This window comes from Podarcis tiliguerta (genome assembly GCF_965153285.1).
Source record: "Podarcis tiliguerta genome assembly, chromosome: 3".
Taxonomy (NCBI): domain Eukaryota; kingdom Metazoa; phylum Chordata; class Lepidosauria; order Squamata; family Lacertidae; genus Podarcis; species Podarcis tiliguerta.
In genome coordinates this window covers 73138666-73157760 of record NC_139536.1, presented here as the reverse complement: position 1 = coordinate 73157760, position 19095 = coordinate 73138666, and the positions used below count along the sequence as shown (strand labels likewise).

General features: G+C 40.8%; 1 protein-coding gene across 2 annotated transcripts in view; it reads right to left on the bottom strand.

Moving 5' to 3' along the window:
• Positions 1-3026: 3026 nt before the first annotated feature.
• ASCC3 (activating signal cointegrator 1 complex subunit 3) overlaps positions 3027-19095 on the bottom strand; it is a 199323-nt gene continuing 183254 nt past the window's right edge. For both annotated transcript variants that reach the window (XM_083433415.1, XM_083433414.1), the window contains exons 38-42: positions 14974-15125; positions 12899-13040; positions 5269-5478; positions 3926-4101; positions 3027-3824 (exon numbers count right to left, since the gene is read on the bottom strand). In XM_083433415.1, the coding sequence (XP_083289541.1) occupies positions 3677-3824; positions 3926-4101; positions 5269-5478; positions 12899-13040; positions 14974-15125 (828 nt within the window). In that variant the 3' untranslated portion in view covers positions 3027-3676. The remainder of the gene's footprint in view (positions 3825-3925; positions 4102-5268; positions 5479-12898; positions 13041-14973; positions 15126-19095) is intronic.

Here is a 19095-nt window from a genome sequence, read left to right as displayed (position 1 = left end):
TCATTTTCTCTCTCTCCATGTGGCGCCTGAGGTTTTAGCTGTTGGTTGATTAAGATGTCATTTTCAACATTTCTTACCATTTTCTAAATCACCATCGTTAGTTATATGATCACTCCCTAATTCATTGTCATTTGTTCCAAGATATTCTCATAATATTGGGAAAATGCCTGTCACATAGAATTATACTTTGCCTTTAACCTGCAAGGTTTATCAGGGAACAGTAAAAATAAAATAAAAAATACACACACCACACATAAATAACTACCACGTCAGATGTATAGAATATATATATTTTTCCTTGGTTTAAAATTCTCCTGATTGATTATGGTTGCACAGCCTGCTGTCTGGAATATATATATATATATAAAGTTTGCTTAGGATCCATTTTATATAAAGCTGATAGCAATAAATTTGCCTCCGTTAGGTAGACTGTGAATTTATTTTACAAAGCCAATTATTTTTTCGCAACAAGGGCATTTCAGACATATTTTGAAAATCTAATGTCCTAAAAACATAGCAAACAACACTAAGTGACAAAAGTAATATGTGAACACAGATATTTGGCATGAATAAACCCGCTTCGTTTAAAGCGCAACTTCATATTGTGATAATATGCATCAATGGAAAGCATTACATATTTATATATGGCATGTAGTTTCCATATAACCCACATTTAATGGACAGAACAATGATGCTAATGGAAGCCAAGTTTTATTCTTAACTGTCTAGTCCATCTCCAGCTCAGTCCCGTATGGGGCTTCGCTTCACCAGATTGGTGTTGATTTTTAAAAAGTATTTTACAGCCTGGTGAAGTAGAGGTAGCCACAATGTAAAACTCAAACTCAAAAGCACTCCAAGGATATAGTTAATTTCTTGAGACAGTTGACCCCTGCATCTCCGTACACTGGTCCTACTCTTAATGGGGGGGGGGGGGGATTAAGATAGATATCAACAACTTTTTTGTTGTATTACCACCATTCAGCTAATTATGCATCACACTGATTTAATTCTATGAAGCAATTGCTTTACAGCTGTGGGCATTGCAAAGCCATTCAATTTATTTCCTGGCACCATGAGGTGTATAGTTAAAATATCATAGCTTTTTCAAAAATGCAGATTTGGATGCAAGCTGAACACTATAAAAACTATCTGCAGCTCTCTGAGGAAGTTCAAAATGACTGGATATATTTCTCAGACTCTCTCAAAAATTAGAGGTTATTTTTCACTGAGGAGCTGACCCTTTGAAACTATCCAGTCCATTGTTTGCGCAGGGATAATGAAAAAATCAGGTAGATATTTCCTTTCTATGGAAGGCGTTCAGAAATACCCTTCTGTATTCTCTGTGTTAACTTATCTGAAGTACAGTGAACATTTATGTAAAAATACCCTCCAAGGAAATATAAGTACTGTCAGGTAAAGAACAAAAGCACCCAGTATTGCAAACCTGAGAGTCCTTGAATAGGCTCTTAAACCCATAAATATGTTACATTAAATAGCAGGATTTCAAAGGCAACGAGCAAATATGCTGTACCCCAACCAATGTGACCAAATGAGCATGATATCTGTATATTAATTATTCTGTTTGCAACAAAATAGTTTAAGAGCTTTATCTCGGAATATTAGACAGGTCACAGCAACATCATTTAGTTGTGATACAAAAGGTAGGAGAATAGAACTATTATTGGCATGTCATTCCATATTTATTTATTCAACTTGTATGGTGAGGTAGGGGAACATAAAAATAATAACGTAATTATACTGACATTGGAAACAAAGCACATTTTTCTGGAACAGTGGAAAACCTTAATACTGAATATTGTGGTGCTTTCTATCTAGCTCCCTGCTGCTGTTGCTGGCTTGTTAAATGGGTAAAGCGAAACACTATAGCTGCTGCTCTTGGGCAATACCTGGGCTCACCAAAAACAAAGCACACGGTTCTCCGCTACTGGTTCAATCCAGACAACATGGAAATAGTTTTAGATGTGGTGCATCAATGCAGATGTGGGTTCATCCTGCTCTGGAGGGGTTTACATTGCCCCTAAAGGATCAGGGTTTGCAGCTTGGGAGATGTTCACTGATGCCACCTTGTTGGTAGAGACACAAGTGGCTTTTGCAGTGAAAACAGTGTTTTGTTAACTTCAGTTGATATACCAACCACAGCTACATCTGTATGGAGACAGCCTTCCTTCAGTTATCACTGCTGGTAGCCTGCTGCTTTGATTACTGGAATGGAGTTGCCTTTGAAAATGATCCAGGAGCCTCAGTCGGTCAAGAATAGGGGGCACCACTTACCTGGGACTGTGCAATTAGCTCATATTACACCATTGCTTTGTCAGCTGTCCTGGATTCCAGTCCGCTTCCAGGACCAATTCAACATTCTGGCTTTAACATATGAAGCTCCAAACACCTTGGAACTAGGTTACCTGAAGGACAGCCTCTTCCCTTATGGACCAACACATATCAGACCACCACTTTTGAAGGCCCAAGTAAAGTTTGGCATTGGGGAAGGGGCTTTTCAGTGGCAGCACCTTGGGAGTGGAATGCTCTCCCCAGAGCACACATTTTGCTGTATTTTTGGCAGCAGATAAAACCCTTTTTACTTTCTCCAGCTTTTAAAATTCTTGATTTTTATATCGCAAACCTATTGAATGTATTTCTTTGTGCTTTATTATTGTAAGCTGCCCAGATCACTTTATATGCCACCCAGAAACAAACAAACAAAAATACCCATTAACATCGTTTTGTACTAGCTATTAATTAGGCCTTTCTAAATACATTTATCAAGTACAGTAGCAGTGTTGTTTTAATGAGGAATTTTTTAGACCCCCCCCCAATAAAATTACCAGTATTATCCACTGCAGTACAAGTCACTCTACAGACATTAAACCTGCATTGCTCCTTTACATTCCTAATTTCAGCTCGAACCCCTTTGTATGTAACTTGAAACGCCACAGCCTATTTAATGTACAGTCAATACTGAAGTCCTTTAAAAGGCCCGTGGGTACAATGACTTTTCAAACATATGATGTGCTTAAGTGCTGAACTTTATTACTATTTCCTATACATTTTACACAGAAAATTCTGAGATGACAAAATGTGCCACAGGCATTGTCTTCAGTACAAAACCTTGCAATGTACCTCAGCAACGTTCCCCCATCGCCATGTCTCATAAATTAAAGGGGGGAAAGGACCATTTACACAGAGTGGCTGTGACTGAAATACTTCATTCGTGCACAAACCATCCATGCAGCTGGAACTTTCTTGCCTCTTTGAGAGCTAGTTTGGAATCTCCAGCTTACTTACACATAAATGGTGTGTTTGGATCACAGAAAGTGGCTGCAATGATGATTTCAGGAACACTAATGAAAAGGTTAAGTTTTTGCAAATCAAAGTATCTGCTCCTTTCATTTCCTGACCTGCTGAAACCAACAGTGGCAATATACATTAATAGGAAAACAGAGCCGCTTTGCAAGAAACCTAGAAAATGATTTATTTTTAAAAATGCAACCCTTTTATTGGGTAAAAGGCCACTGTGGCTAACTCTTTGTTATCAGAATCAATACAGTAGTCATTTTCAATTTCCTAGGTGTCGAAGTTGGATGCTGATTGCACTTGGGCAAACACAATTCCCTTTCCCAGAATGAACATGTGGGCACAGGTGAGTACAAAGGCCATGTTAGTTCAGAGCCAGGTCATTTAAGGCACCAGAGATCTCTGTGTTGACCTGTGCTGCAGTATTGGTTGGTAGGGTATTCAGATAAATGTCATACTGTTGGTCCATTCCGAGGTAGCTGTCACTCATAAGATACAATGTGTAGATATACCTGTGATAAAGTGAAAGAAAAGGATATCAGTTTGTTTTGCTCCCACAAAAAGGAGTCCCAGTTTCAAAAACCAAAACAGCTTTCATTCAGTAATATCTTACTTTCCAGGAATTTCTGGGGTGTAAAAAGCAACTGAAACTGCACTCTGATTTCTGACATATCCAACTCTTTTCAAAGCAACAAGTTCCTTTTTGTCCACTTCTCCTAGGATCAAGAACCACCCTTCGTCTTTAGTCTTAGGGAACCGAGGTGCAATGGCTTTGCTGTCTTGCCTGCCCTGGAAGGAAGAAAATGCACATTTATGGAATGACCACCCAAAATTTCTAAGTTGTGCGCAACAGTTTAAAAAAGCACAGTGGGCAAAATCAAAATTAATTGTAAAAACAGAATGCGGACTTAATATAGGCATTTTAAGCTGAAATAGAAAGGCATTTGTCAAGTACTAGAAGTTCAGCAGGGAGGTGGCCTGTCTAATCCTGGCCAGGAGGGACTTCCACAGGGTTGGGGCTACAATACGGAGTGCATAGCTCCTGGTGGATTTGAGCTGTTCATCTGAGTCATGGGTAACCACTAATACAGACCTCCCTCCAATGTACCCATTGATTGGGCAGGAATATAAGGAAACAGGCAATCCTTAAGCCAGGCATAGGCAAACTCAGCCCTCCAGATGTTTTGGGACTACAATTCCCATCATCCCTAGCTAACAGGACCCGTGGTCAGGGGGTTGTAGTCCCAAAACATCTGGAGGGCCGAGTTTGCCTATGCCTGCCTTAAGCTATCCTGAATCAAAGTTGTTAGGGGCCTTGTAAACTAATAGAAGAACTTTGAACTTGATCCAGTAATATATATGGGCAGCTGGTGCACACTTTTAAGCAGCAGAGGTATGTGCCGGCACTCGTCTGCTCCCACCAACAGTCTAGCTGCAGCGGTTTGCAACACATGGAGCTTCTAGACTTGGTCTCGGAGAGATCTGGTAAACCACATCAAGAAAAAACCATAGCCGTGTAGAGAATGTCTATGAGTTTGTACATGACTTAATGCCTTATAGCTGAGCATGTGGTCAGGGAGTGTTAGGTTCACACCAGCCGGCCCCACCTCTTTCACTATGTCATATATCCACATATGGGAGGTCTCATAGGCACATGTGATGTCCTAACCACATGGTCCTAACCACATGGCACATGTGATGAGTGAATACAGCTAGTTGTCTGAATCTCGACCTCTTGATTATTATACAGCTGTGACCACCCACATTGGGCTTAGAATTCACAATACGGCGAATACAAGCCCTACCATGTGATTTTTCAAGCAAAATAGTCATCATATGAAACTGACCTGATGGAGCCATACCATGATGACTCTAAGATATCCAAAAGGAGGACAAGAAATGGGCATTAGGCACCAGTGAGAGGGACAGGGACAAAGAACAGCAAAAAAATTCTACCTTGGTGTAGCCCACATGCAATCTCCTCAAGTTTATTTGGAGGACATATTCTTGGTCCGCATGCAACTTGATCCACTTTTTGTTATCCCGCATGTTTGTTGCTAGCATTGGGACAGGTAGTTCATTCTGTTCTTGAACTGCATCATCCGAGCCACCTTTAATAGTCATATTAACTTCTATAACGGGCAAGTGGGACAAGAAATGCCAAGCCTGTAGAGTAGGAAAAACACAAAAAATAAAATCATCTCCCAAACATTCTCAACTGTTTTTGTTTTTCAATTTTACGTGCAAAATCTCATTCTGTAATTATGTGTTTCATTCTGGATTTTTGTGTATAACAAAACTGCTGTCCATTATTCCTTCACAGGTCTTAACTTTCCATTGCAGGGGTGGGGAACTCTTTTGGCCTGGTGGGTCAGATCACTATCAGTCCCCACCCCTATGGGCCAACATTGACATTAGGACGCCTTATGATTGGCAAGTGTGCTGTCTCACCCACCTGCCTAAGTCCCTTGTGCAGCATTTTCCAAGCGTCTGAATATAACTCTGTTGGCAGGCATTTGGGAAATGCAGAGCAGGGGGATTCACCAGTCCCAGGCTTGACAAAGTGGCAAGCACAAGGCTGGCAAAGCTGCTTACTACAGGAACCAGCTGTGTGATCGAGATCCCCAGGGAGAACTCAAGTCATGCAGCTGATCTGTGTCTCTACCCATATCATGTAAGATGTAGTTTGGCAAAAATGGCCTTGTGGGCCAAACAGGGACCTGTACTGGGCCAACTTTGTCCTGTGGGCTGCAGGATTCCCACCCCTGCTCTGTTATCAGCCTTTTTTATTTGGCTCCTCTGCTGCATTGGGATACCAGGCTCTGATACCTACTTACTCTAGAGTTCAACAGATCAGATTGAAAGATTTGCAGAAAAGTGCTACCTGCAATAGGCACTCATATTGTATCAACGGTACCCAAATTATTCCCTTTTTCAGCTGCTCAGCTTCCCTTAGTACTGAATCTATTGGTATAACCATAGGACAACTGCTGGGTAGGGAAGAAGATAGAGAGATCTCTCCACTTTTAATTTGGGTGAGAATTTTGGCCTACAATCCTACATGCCAAGCGTTGCGTACCTGAAAGACATCTTATACCACTAGTTTAAGGGAGGCTCCTCTGCACGTAATGCTACTCTATATGCTGTTTGGATTGTAGGGCATGTATGTTAATGAACAGCTAACGAATTAATAAATAATTAATGTTGCCTGATTAAAGAAACTTAACCAATTAAATAGTTTTAATTGAACCATCAATTAATTACATATGCATAATTTGACTATAACAATATTGAAGAAAACACAACCATCAATAAATTAAACCTGATTATGACCAAAACAAGAAATTTGAAGAAAACACCTACTTTGTCTTAAGCTAGTGCCTGCATCTGCCTTCTTGGATGAAGTGCACCCTGCCATGTGACACCAGGTTTTCCCCCATTGTGGCTTTGATTTAATGGAAGGCTCTTTTGCTTGTGCAATGCAGAGTATTCCATTTTAAAAATTATTCCCCTGGGTTATCGCAACCTGCCACACAATATTCCACTCTGTCACAGACGGTACCCCAAAACTCAACCACTCTGATGTCTGTTGGAACTCAGACTCTGCCAAGAATATAAGGTCCAACAAATCCCTCAATTGCGTCACTAACAATTTCATTTCCCAGAAGGTGGAAGAAGCAACAAGGGGGTCATCTCTCTTGGCCCTAATTGCATTCCTGTTAATCATGGGTGTATGGTGAGCAATGATCGAAGCTGAGGGGCAACAGGCAAATGGTTAGAACCATAAAAAGAACAAGTAGTTAGGTTTGCTATCCTCCAGGTAGAACAAACTTAATTTGGGACTAAGCTTTCACACCCACTAACTCAGGGGCCAGCTTATTCAGCCTCTCATAGAACTGAGAATTTCAGTCAGTCCCCAAGATACATCCTGATGTGGCATCATTACCCATTGATGGGCAAAGAAGGGGACACAGAAAAACACATGGCAGGCTGGACACAGCTCACAGGCTGTGATTGAAACAAAACATGCACACATGTGTTTGAACATACAACAGGATACTACGCACCATTACATTAAACGCACACACATAAATTAAACGGCTTATCTGGCTTTTCAAGAGCTCAGAAACATGGAAGAGCCATAAACACACAAAACCAAGACTGGACACCAACACTCTGTGAAACATAGCCTTAAAGTACAAAAATAGATGTTTCAGAAACATCCACCCCTGTGTCTTTCACACAAGGATATGGGCTGGAGCTACATGTCACAACTGCCACGGTAGTCCAAGAGAGAGGAAAGAAACATGGATCAAGGGTAGATCATTCCTGAATCCCTCCAAAATTGATCTCCAGTGCTTTAGGGATATTTCCCCATTTCCATAAGAGCCAATGGGTCTGTTTGTTTTAACACGACTGCTAGAATTGTCACCATAAATATTTCACTCCTTAATTTGACTTTGCCAGCACAAACAAAGCAAATATGAAACCCCTGAAGAGTACTACACATGCTTTAGAAAGATTATTTTATGTCCATTTTTTATGTAAAAAAATTGTCTTACCCCTACTGATTAAACTATTCTTCTATAAGCCACTGAAAACTACTTATAATTACATTCTGAATTAAATCTTCCCAACATAATCCATAATGAGTGAGTCACTGAAGTGCTAATTAGTGATAAGGCAAACCACAGAGAGTTCAGAGGATCAGTTCAGATAATTACCCAAAAGTTCAAATTCTTATGGAAAGTTATCCACATTCAAAGTTGCTTACTGCAACCAAAGTGGATTGAATCTTTAATGTCCTTAAAATAGTTAGCGACTATCACTTTTTCTATACTTGGCAGTTTTCAGGACTTCCTCAAGATCAAAAGTTCCTTACATTCCAGATCAGCTTTGTATTTCAAACTGGAGCTATAGTTTGAAGTGAGCAAGGGCTAAGCCTTGAGTAGCTTTGGCTGTGCCCAGAGATTCACTTCTATATGTGCTAGCTAGTGCTTGCTCTGGGTTTTGGGCAAGACAGTCTCTATGTATACCTGAAGGAGCGTCTCCACCCCCATTGTTCAGCCCAGACACTGAGGTCCAGCACCGAGCACCTTCTGGCAATTCCCTCATTGCAAGAAGCAAAGCTACAGGGAACCAGGCAGAGGGCCTTCTTGGTAGTGGCGCCTGCCCTGTGGAACGCCCTCCCATCAGATGTCAAAGAAATAAACAACTATCTAACTTTTAGAAGACACCTGAAGGCAGCCCTGTTTAGGGAAGCTTTTAATATCTGATGAATTAATTATTGTATTTTGATTTTTTGCTGGAGGCTGACCAGAGTGGCTGGAGAAACCCAGCCAGATGGGTGGAGTATTAATAATAATAAAAAACAAAAACAAAAAACTGGTCCCCCCACTTTTCACTCTGCAGCAACTTGACAGAGATCATCAGTGGGCCCTTTGCTGGGATGTAGGTCCTTGGGAGATGCCTGACCATGTTCAACACCCCTCCCCCCAATGCTGGCACTGATGCTGACACAGGCACACACTCTTTAACCATTTCCTTATTCCACTGAGTACAGCAAACAAGGTTCCTTCAGAATTCTCAGCTTAGTCCCTTAAAAGCTCACTTATTTTCTGTGACTTGGCTTGTACAGAACTGGGCAGCTGAGGGATGCAAGGGGGGAATTCTGACACAACTTCTGTTATAGTTCTCACTTGGACAGGGTTAGAAAGCTTTTCCTCTGTGCCAGTTGCATGGTACTTGTGTGGCTCCCTGTTCTCACAGTGTCCAGTCAGATGCTTGTGGGAAGCACTCAGTGACAGCCTGCTGGGAACTGGGCACTGGCCATTACTGCCTAATCCATCACAGTCAAAATGTCTTTCTTAAAAAAATGATTTTACAAGTCCCTTAACTGCAACTGCAACTTTGATAGCTTTAATCTCTATTTCAAGACAATGAATTTTGAAGGAAACCAGATATAGATCTGTTGCAGATATTGCAAATCAGGAGTGGAGAACGGTTTTGGGCCAGAAGCCTACATCTTTATATCCCTCACCCCTGATAGGCCAAAGTTCACAGGGGGGCAGGGCCACCCCCCTTTCAATTACCTGGCGCTGGGGGATGTTTATAAAGGCCTTTTAAATGCCCCCCACAATTCTATTTTGAATCTTCATGGAAGTTTGAAGCAGAAATGTGGGGGTGGGTTTTATTTTTGAAGGCCTTGAAAAATCCATGCTCCTACCCTCTTGTCAGCTGATGGGGTGGGGTGAAAATGCATTTTCAACACCCTCCCCATCGCCTACAGTTTCTCCTTCAAATCATGGAGGTCTGAAGGAGAAGCACTGGTGGGTTGTTGTTTTGTGTGTGTGAAAGGTTTCTCTTCTTCATTCCTCCCCTACCCCACTGCCTCTGCTGCAACAAGAAGGGAGAGAGAAAAAGCCTGCATGTTGAAATCTAGGTACCTATATCAAACTTCTGTACCCTTGACAAAATGGAAGTGCAGCAAACTCTTCGCGGGAACAACGTACAGTGGTACCTTGGGTTAAGTACTTAATTCATTCCGGAGGTCTGTTTTTAACCTGAAACTGTTCTTAACCTGAAGCACCACTTTAGCTAATGGGGCCTCCTGCTGCTGCCGCGCTGCTGGAGCACGATTTCTGTTCTCATCCTGAAGCAAAGTTCTTAACCCGAGGTACTATTTCTGGGTTAGCAGAGTCTGTAACCTGAAGCGTATGTACCCTGAGGTACCACTGTATTGTCTTAAGAGCTTTGGCTCATATAAAGTGATGTGCTTTTGAAAAACTGTACAACAAAACAGTGGGCAGGATCTACTTTACTGAGGGTGAAGCACCTGCTTGTGCAGGGTTCCAATAGGATTCTATCTCACACTCCTTTACTGGAATGTTAGGGGACTGTGGGAGATCGGTAGGTATATTTACCTTGTGTTCATCCAGCACACAAGAGGCTTCCAATCCCCCAAACATGCTGTCTACCGTGTGTAAGTGATGGTGAGGAGGAGAAACTTCTGCCTATGGATGCTGGACCTGTGTTGAGAGTCACTCTTGCCCATTCAGATTCATGTAGGTTCATTTTCACAGGTAATTCGTATTTTCTTTGGCTTCTTATTTATTTGGTTTAGAAAGAGGCAAATGAAAAATTAAGCCCAATTAAGCCCTGCAACTTATTTCTGTGATAGTTTCTCTTTTAAAAATAATGACAAATGTTTTAGAAGCATATTTTTGTTTGGGCCTGCAAAGCACATTCATGGACTTCATACAGATATGTTGCATGGCCACTTCGAACTCAGCTGAACGTTTCCTTCTACGTTGTAATGTAATGTATTTATTTACACTTTCATGCATCTAGATGTATAGTGTAAGCAGAGTTTATGTTATTGACATATTAAACAGACACATGAAATATATGGGCACACCACATACACAAAAGCTATTTTTGAAGAAACTGCTAAGACATTTCAATACCAGCCAAACATATTTATCTGAGGATTAATCTTCATCTATTGAATCAGACGCGAACACTACCATGCATACAATTATTTAATTAGCAGCCAAATCCTCTGCCAGTCAGCCGCTGTTCCAGGCATACTGATGGGGAGGGAGATGCAAATCTCACAGTAGTACTGCTTTTTCTCATTACTACTGCAATTAGCACTTAAATTGATGCTTTAAACATACTAATTTCTGGAATAATTCAGGATTTGTATGTTACCTGGGATCGTCTCACTGCAGAGACGACACCAGATTGCTACGCAAATTGAAGCACTTTTGAGCCAAATAACCATCATCGTATCAGACAGAGCCAATTTGCATTTGGTTTTAAAGATAACAGAACGGCAATTTATGCAAATAAATTAAGTTAGTTTACTTCTGAGTTTTCCCTGAACTAATTATAACAATGTTCTAATTTTTCAACACATCTACAACTTGGACTTAAGTCAATTTTATATATAAATACAGGTGTTAGTAATGGACATTAAAATAGTTACCTTTTGTTTGGAAGCAAAATTTTAGCTTATCTGAAATTAAGGAGATAAGTGCAAAGGACAAAGGATTATATTTAGGTAAGTCACTAACCGCGCAATCTAACTATGTGTACTAAGAATTCAATGGGGCTTACTCTCATGTAAGTGGGGTTTGGATTGCAGCCTTAGGGTACCTGAAATAAAACTTGAAGATTTTATTTTTAGTTAGCACCTTCAGTTTAACTTGACATTCCTGAACCCAGAAAATGCTTCAGCTTGCGACAATGCTATAACATACGCAATCTTTTAACAAAGTATTTTTCTTTTCCTCTCTAAAAACACAGGCGGCAGATTCCTCTGATTTAAGGGTGAATTCAAAAAAATGTTAGAATGTCTCTAGTCACAGTTCTGCTACACTTGAGTTGCCTTGGAATACTAAGCTTAATTAATTTCAGCAGCATTTTCTTCTTCAAAATATTATAGCATACCACTTCTCACTGACATGCATTTTATATCAACTGTGTGCAGGTACACCCAAGTACAAGATATGGAGGACCCACATACATAAAACCCCCCAGCCCTGTGCAGCAACTTTAAACACACCTTTGTGGTGGGCGATTCGTGTATGGTGGCTACCATTGACGAAAACAAACAGCACTGCTTACAAACACACACACACACACACACACACACACACACACACCTCTTGTCATCCTGAAGTTCACCTGCATCAGCCCTAGAATGTCACAGAATACTAGCTCTGCTATGCAAACACTATTTGCTGATTAATATATTAGGGTCTATTAGATCTAAATATATTTGCTTCTGTTACCTGAAACAAAAACTTATCATATACAGTGGTACCTCGGGTTACATACGCTTCAGGTTACATACGCTTCAGGTAACAGACTCCACTAACCCAGAAATAGTGCTTCAGGTTAAGAACTTTGCTTCAGGATGAGAACAGAAATTGTGCTCTGGCGGCGTGGCAGCAGCAGGAGGCCCCATTAGCTAAAGTGGTGCTTCAGGTTAAGAACAGTTTCAGGTTAAGAACGGACCTCCGGAATGAATTAAGTACTTAACCCAAGGTACCACTACACACACACACACACACACACACACACACATATATCAGAAACAAAATCAACCTCTGCAAAGACAATCTTGACACACATGCTGCACATGCAGCAGGCAAGAAACATCTATGCTCTATGGTACTGCATGACAATCCCCTCAGCAACCTCTTGGAGCTTTCAGAAATTGGAAAGCATGGTGTGCACAAATGGTTCATGGGCATTTGCAGCAGCCAGGACCTGTGGCAGAGCAAGCCGATCAAGACAAAGTGTGTGCCATTATCTTGTTACCTGAGATTATGGCAAATACATTTAGACTTTAGTCCTGAATATCTGGTCAAAACTGTGTGTGTTTGAAGCACGGAACACGTTAGATTGAATTAAGCTTTTCTGCACCAATTGTTGAAATCTTAGGTTTTAATTTTAGGTGGATGAAATATATATGTTTGCAAAAATCATGTTGCTCCACTGAAAGTGTGTCAAGTGGATTTTTCCCATATATATTGACCCAATAACTTTAAACTGTACCCATGAGAGAAAATGTTACCTGTGTAATTTGTGTGGCATGGAAATCGCGGTCTACAATGGAAGCAAAAACAGTCTCTTTTCCATCACATGCAGCAATCAGTTCAGGAAGACATTCAATAGGCCCCTGGTAACCACTTTTCCTTTTCCCTTGGTTCCATTTCCTAGTAAAACAGTAAAGATATATCCGGTTAAGAATTGAAGCTCAGGAAAGGAGATAAAAAAGAAAGGAAAAAGGAAAGTTGAGAAGGTGAAACTAGAAATACACATTTTAAGATAAAAGAAGGCAAAATCTATTTTAAGTGGGGCTTTGTCTTAGAGGTTCACATCCACAGCCTTATGTTTTAATGAATTTGAAATACAAGTTGCTTGCACCATTACTGCAAGCTTCATAGTTTAAAAACAGGGTAAATGAGAGACTGCATATACCACAGTCCAAGGTCAAATAACATTAAGTAGTTACCCTCTTGCTTTAAACTAGTTTAATAAGGAAGAAAATACCATGCAGATTAACATTATTTATTTCAATTTACCATTTAAAATTAAAAAAGATGACCATCTCTGCACATATCCTTATGCATCTACAACTAAGGTGAGTGTAAAGGTAAAGGTAAAGGTACCCCTGACCATTAGGTCCAGTCGTGACCGACTCTGGGGTTGCAGTGCTCATCTCGCTCTATGGGCCGAGGGAGCTGGCGTTTGTCCGCAGACAGCTTCCAGGTCATGTGGCCGGCATGACTAAGCCGCTTCTGGTGAACCAGAGCAGCGCACGGAAACGCCATTTACCTTCCCGCGGGAGAGGTACCTATTTATCTACTTGCACTTTCGATCTGTTAGGTTGGCAGGAGCAGGGACCGAGCAATGGGAGCTCACCCCGTCGTAGGGATTCGAACCGCCGACCTTCTGATAGGCAAGTCCTAGGCTCTGTGGTTTAACCCACAGTGCCACCTGCGTCCCTATGAGGCGAGTGTAGTGGTCCACTTATACGAATTAGTACTCCACTCTGAAGACCACAACCCAGAAACTTATGTGTATCTATCAGCAGATTACCATATTTTCTCCTGTATAACATGCCCCCATATATAAGACAACCCCATTTTTTGGGACTGTAACAAATTGTTTTTTGGGGGAAATTGCCCAAAGTTGTTGAGCCTTTTTGTGGGGGAGATTGCCCAGAGTTAGTGAGTTTTTTTTTGGGGGGGAGCACCCCCCACCAATCGCTCTACAGCTTGCCCGCCACTGTAAATCGCATCACTACAGACACTTGCCACAAAAAGCCCACCTGACCACTCAATGCAACAACAGACGATAGCATGCCCTATCACTGCTGCTAATCTCCTGCTGGCTGCTGCCACCAATCGTCCGGCCCCCCACTGCTATACATGAATAAATGAAACTTTATTTGCGTTAGCCGTCGGCCATAGCAACAAAAAAACATTGCGATATACACAGAACAAAATAAAAAGTTGATTATATAAAACACAGTTTAGGGTCCTGAATCAGCAGTCAAATAGTGGACCTTACTCTGATTGCCCCATCTAAAAACCTTGCAACCTTTGCAGTCACCTGCTCCCTTTGATCTGCCAGGAGAAACGACACTGTGGCAGTGGTTGGGCGACCCGGAATGTTCAATAAAAGAGGCGTAATAATCTTGTTCCTCAGGTCTTTGTAAAGAGTGCACATGAGGAGGGCATAAGCCACTGATTCCGTGCTGCCATCTCCGCAGGGACATCAGCGTTTTCTGTATGTAATCTGCTGGAATCGTCCCTCAAGTACAGCCAATGCTATACGTGTATAAGATGACCAACAATTTTTGCCTATTATTATTAAGGAAAAAGTTTCGTCTTAGGCACAGAAAAATACGGTACTACGGAAAGGATACAACTGAATACACTCCCAAGTGTTGGACTGGAAACTTGGAAAGATCTGTGTTAACATATCTGTTCATAATGAAGAGGGTGGATGTAAACTGAGGAATAGTGTGTAGTGGGAATTCCCACAATCAGGACTTCATGAAATGGTCCTGGCTCATATGTCACTATGCCCATGTGGGGAAGCAAGGGATATCTGCATTCTGTACCCAAGAAGAATGCATACCTGAAAAGGTGAAGATGGTGGTATTCAACGTTAGGTAAAGTAAGCAAAGAGGAGTTGTGGATCCATCGCCCCTGAATCAGCATCTGTACCAAACTGGTTATGTTTAGAGCAGTCACCAACCAACCTTCGTTTGCTGCAATATCCAGCATTGCCTAAATCAAGAAGACAACAATTTTCGTTACTCCTTATCAATTTCTCACACGATCAATGGAAACCACATAATGAGAAATAATATGATATTGTTTATCTTCACAGTAGTTCTGTGAGGCTGTCCACTATTACTTCCTTGTCCCCATTTGGGAAACTCAAAAGAACAGAATTAGTACTTCTAGACTGAGATCCTGTGCAGTGGTTCGTGAGCGTATCTTTTTTAAAAAAGAAAAGTGCAGGTCACATCTTGCCTGAGGAAAAAAAGGAAAGCATAAAACTGTCTTCCAAAACAACTCTTCTCCAGTAAGGTGGGTTATGGGGGTCAGCACGATTTTCCATACCAGTGTTAATGGTCCCCAGGACAGTGTTAGCATAAAAACCAACCATGTTGCCAGTATCAACCATGTGAACCACTTCCTTTGAACAATACTGAAATTAGTCACACCACTGTTGAGAATATTTAAATCAGGCTAATGTTTATACAGAGTTTTTTTAAGTGCAATCACATGGGAGTATACCTATACATTTTTCCTAAGAATATTAGACTTTTGCAGCAGGTCAAGAAAGTACACTGCCCTACAGTAAAACCATCAAAATTGCATGTTGACATTAGCAGCAGCTAAAGGCTATCTAAATTGTACATGATGACAAATGTACAACTGCCAAACAAAACAAGAAGCATTCAAAGAGGTTTGAAAAGCTTTCGTAGGTTGACACTTCATGAATATACCTGGAAAGCTAATCACTGACAGTATTGGAAGCATAAGGTTTTTTAATTTTCAGTATAAGTTTTTGTTTTATTTTATTTAAAAAATAAATACAGGGAGCATCTAGGCTGCATTTTGATGCTAAAATGTATGCTCCAGCCTTCTTGTACAGCCCACTAGAGGAATGCTAAGCTGTCTATATTAGCCTGTACATTTAATCAAATGTTTTACAGACAAACAAAAGGCAGCATTTACTTAAGGCAAACTAAACAACGAAATCTTCTTTAAACAAAGGAGTTGTTTACACATGCAGAGCTATTTCATTTAATTACACTGATCCTGGAGAAATGTTGAGTTTAAAAGGTACACAAAGCTGGTGGCAGCCATGGGGGAAGAGATTCAGCTTGGAAATGGTAGTTTATGCTTACCTTTCAAAAGGTTTATTTCTGACCAAGTTTGCTTAGCGTTTGCTAAGGACCAATGTTCAAAACTATTTTGCCTATGGTTCAATGTCCTGTGAGCTTTTGATTTTTTATAAGAGAAAATGATGTCCAGTGTGATTGTATGTAAAAAACAACACTGCTACCATAACACTCATTGCATGACACTGTGGATTTCAGATGAAGGCAAAACAAACATGGACAGGAAGGTAACTTCGTATTTTTTTAAGTGGTGATTTCCAATCTCTCTCCTCTTGACACAATCATGTAATACAATTTGAGGAGGACAACTTTTTAGGATTCTTCCAACTGGTAAGCATTTAAAGGGGTGAATGGGTTACTCAGTAGAAAAATGCATGGATGACTTTTTGCATATGTTGGATCCTTACTTCTCTGCTTCCGTGGGAGAATGGAACAGTACAAACCACTGCATGCCTACAATGGGCTATGCACTCTGTCTAGCCAGCACTACGTTTTCATCCCTGGATGACCTGCAGGTGGGTGGAAGAGGAGCGATTTCCCCCCTGCTTTCCCAATGGGCTCTTCCTGAACTTTCAGTTGCCTACTGGTGCTATGTTTGGGCTATGCAGACATTTGCTTAGCTTAGGTGTCATGGTACTTACAGAAAATGCAATATCTATCCTTTGAAAAAGCCTTATCAGCATAATTTCTCATTCATGCATTCATAGACTTTATTGTGCTAGCCAAAAGCCATGGCATCGTTCACAAGGGGAACAAAAGGAAAAACAGCAATAACCATAAAAACATTTAGCACTACCAGTGCAATAAACCACGGTCATGTCTCATAGAAATTATTTGTTGCATAAACTAGACTAGCATGTAAATCTCATGTAAAATATGCCAGCTTAAATGTCCGAATCCCCTTTGCAGTTGACCGCTATTTTATCTAGCTCTTTTCTCCTGATCTTCTTAGCTGCCAACACATACAGTGCTACTTTGTAAGTTACAAAGTCATCAGTATCGCTCAGCAGCATCTCACCCATTCCACCCTGTTAGAGTGTATTCCATTCGTAAGCAGGGGTTTTATAAATCGGTCTCTTGGATCTATATATAGTGGGCATTGAAATAAATAATGGTACAGATCCTCTACACAGGGTTGCCCACATATACAAAGTCACTCTTCATACTGTACTTTGCCGTACCGACCATCCAACACCACTGAGGGCATCGATTGGAATCGTAATTCTGTAAAAGCGGTAATTTCTCACCACTCATACTTCTGGGGTTGCGGCTGAAAAGTAGCGATACGCGGAACGGCTTCGCAAACGTCTCTCAGCACACCACTTCATTGCTTCAAACTGCACCCACCCCAGCACCACTTTGCAATAGAAAAGATGTGTGGGCAAAGATTTGTAAGGTCATTTGTCTACCCTGATTTTCTATGTAAATCCCTGTAGCTGCCCTTGGGGGGGGGGGGGAGAATGCTAGCCACCTCCACCCTGCCAATATGCACCTTTCATTGTTGTCTTTTAAAAATTGATGTATGGGTGAATTAGTTCCAAAATTTGCTTTGACCTTTATCATTATTGGCACCATCACCTGCCACATTAACCATTACTGCATCAGAGGACACCATTGTTTAACACATTCTGCCAGTTACTGATGTAAAACAAACAACATGCATGTGCTAATGTACAACAGGTTTCCTCTAGCAACAGAATAATGCTTAGATGCATCATAAGACAATTGAGGACAAGCATTTGCTGGTCCCAGCCACTCCATCCTTCCTATCTTGAGTTGGGTCTAAAAGAGCTAAAAAAAGAAGAACTGTGAGTGCATGGAGTATAAATGGTAAGGAAGTACAATTTGTGACACTGCACATTATTACTGATCACAGGGCATGTCTTTAAAGACATTAACCTTAGCTTCCAATTTCCTGGCTTTGTTGAGCTTGAATCAACACGAGATAGCCTTAACTCTTTTACCCCACCTACTGACCGTACTGAAATTTATGCACATAGACAGCTGCAGTGATGAAATTCTTATAGTGTAATATACAAATTCAGTGTGTGAAGGAGAGAGGGCTTTGGGCTGCACAATGTATTCTATTGGTGCTTTTTCTTTCGTTTTTCCTCACTAAGCATATTTTTTCTTTTGGACAAAGGAATAAGGACCTGAGCAAGCAAATCTACAATCTGCCAGCTGCAGAAATTTGTTATAGGATCTTCTGCCACACAGAGAGCTTTGCACAAATTGACAGCCGTTTACTCGTATCCAATAAGGAATAACAAACGCTTGAGTGTGTGGGTGTGTTCTACATAGTGCCTAAGGCCCACGCGGCAAATCCTCTTTCCCCTCTTATTCGGTGTTCTCTCATCCATAATATTTATTCATAGCATCTCTATCCTGGTGTGAAATCCAGCACAGGGACATTGTGAAGAAATCAGAACCGTAGCCAGATCAGCTTCTTCCATTTGCTGCTTGGAAACCCATTCACATTTTCATTCATTAGCTAAGTGCAACACGCATAAATGCTTAACACATCAATGGAAAATGAAATCCTTTCAAATACTCAAAGTAGCAAATTGAGTCATTCTGCTTGCGCTCTCCAAGTCAGTCAGTCACATGTATACTGGAGCAACTAATGGAGAACATATTTAACATATCTGCTCCATTCTGTAAAAACTGATGTTGCACCTGTAGCTATCACCATAATAGGTGTTTTAAAAAAGACAACCTACTATTCTCTTTCTTTGGTGAGGTAAATTCTTTCTTTTTAAAAAATGAAACAAAAATATCATATTTATTCTGCATTTCCCACAATGCTTAACCATGTTTTGTTATGCTATTTACTCTGTGCTTCT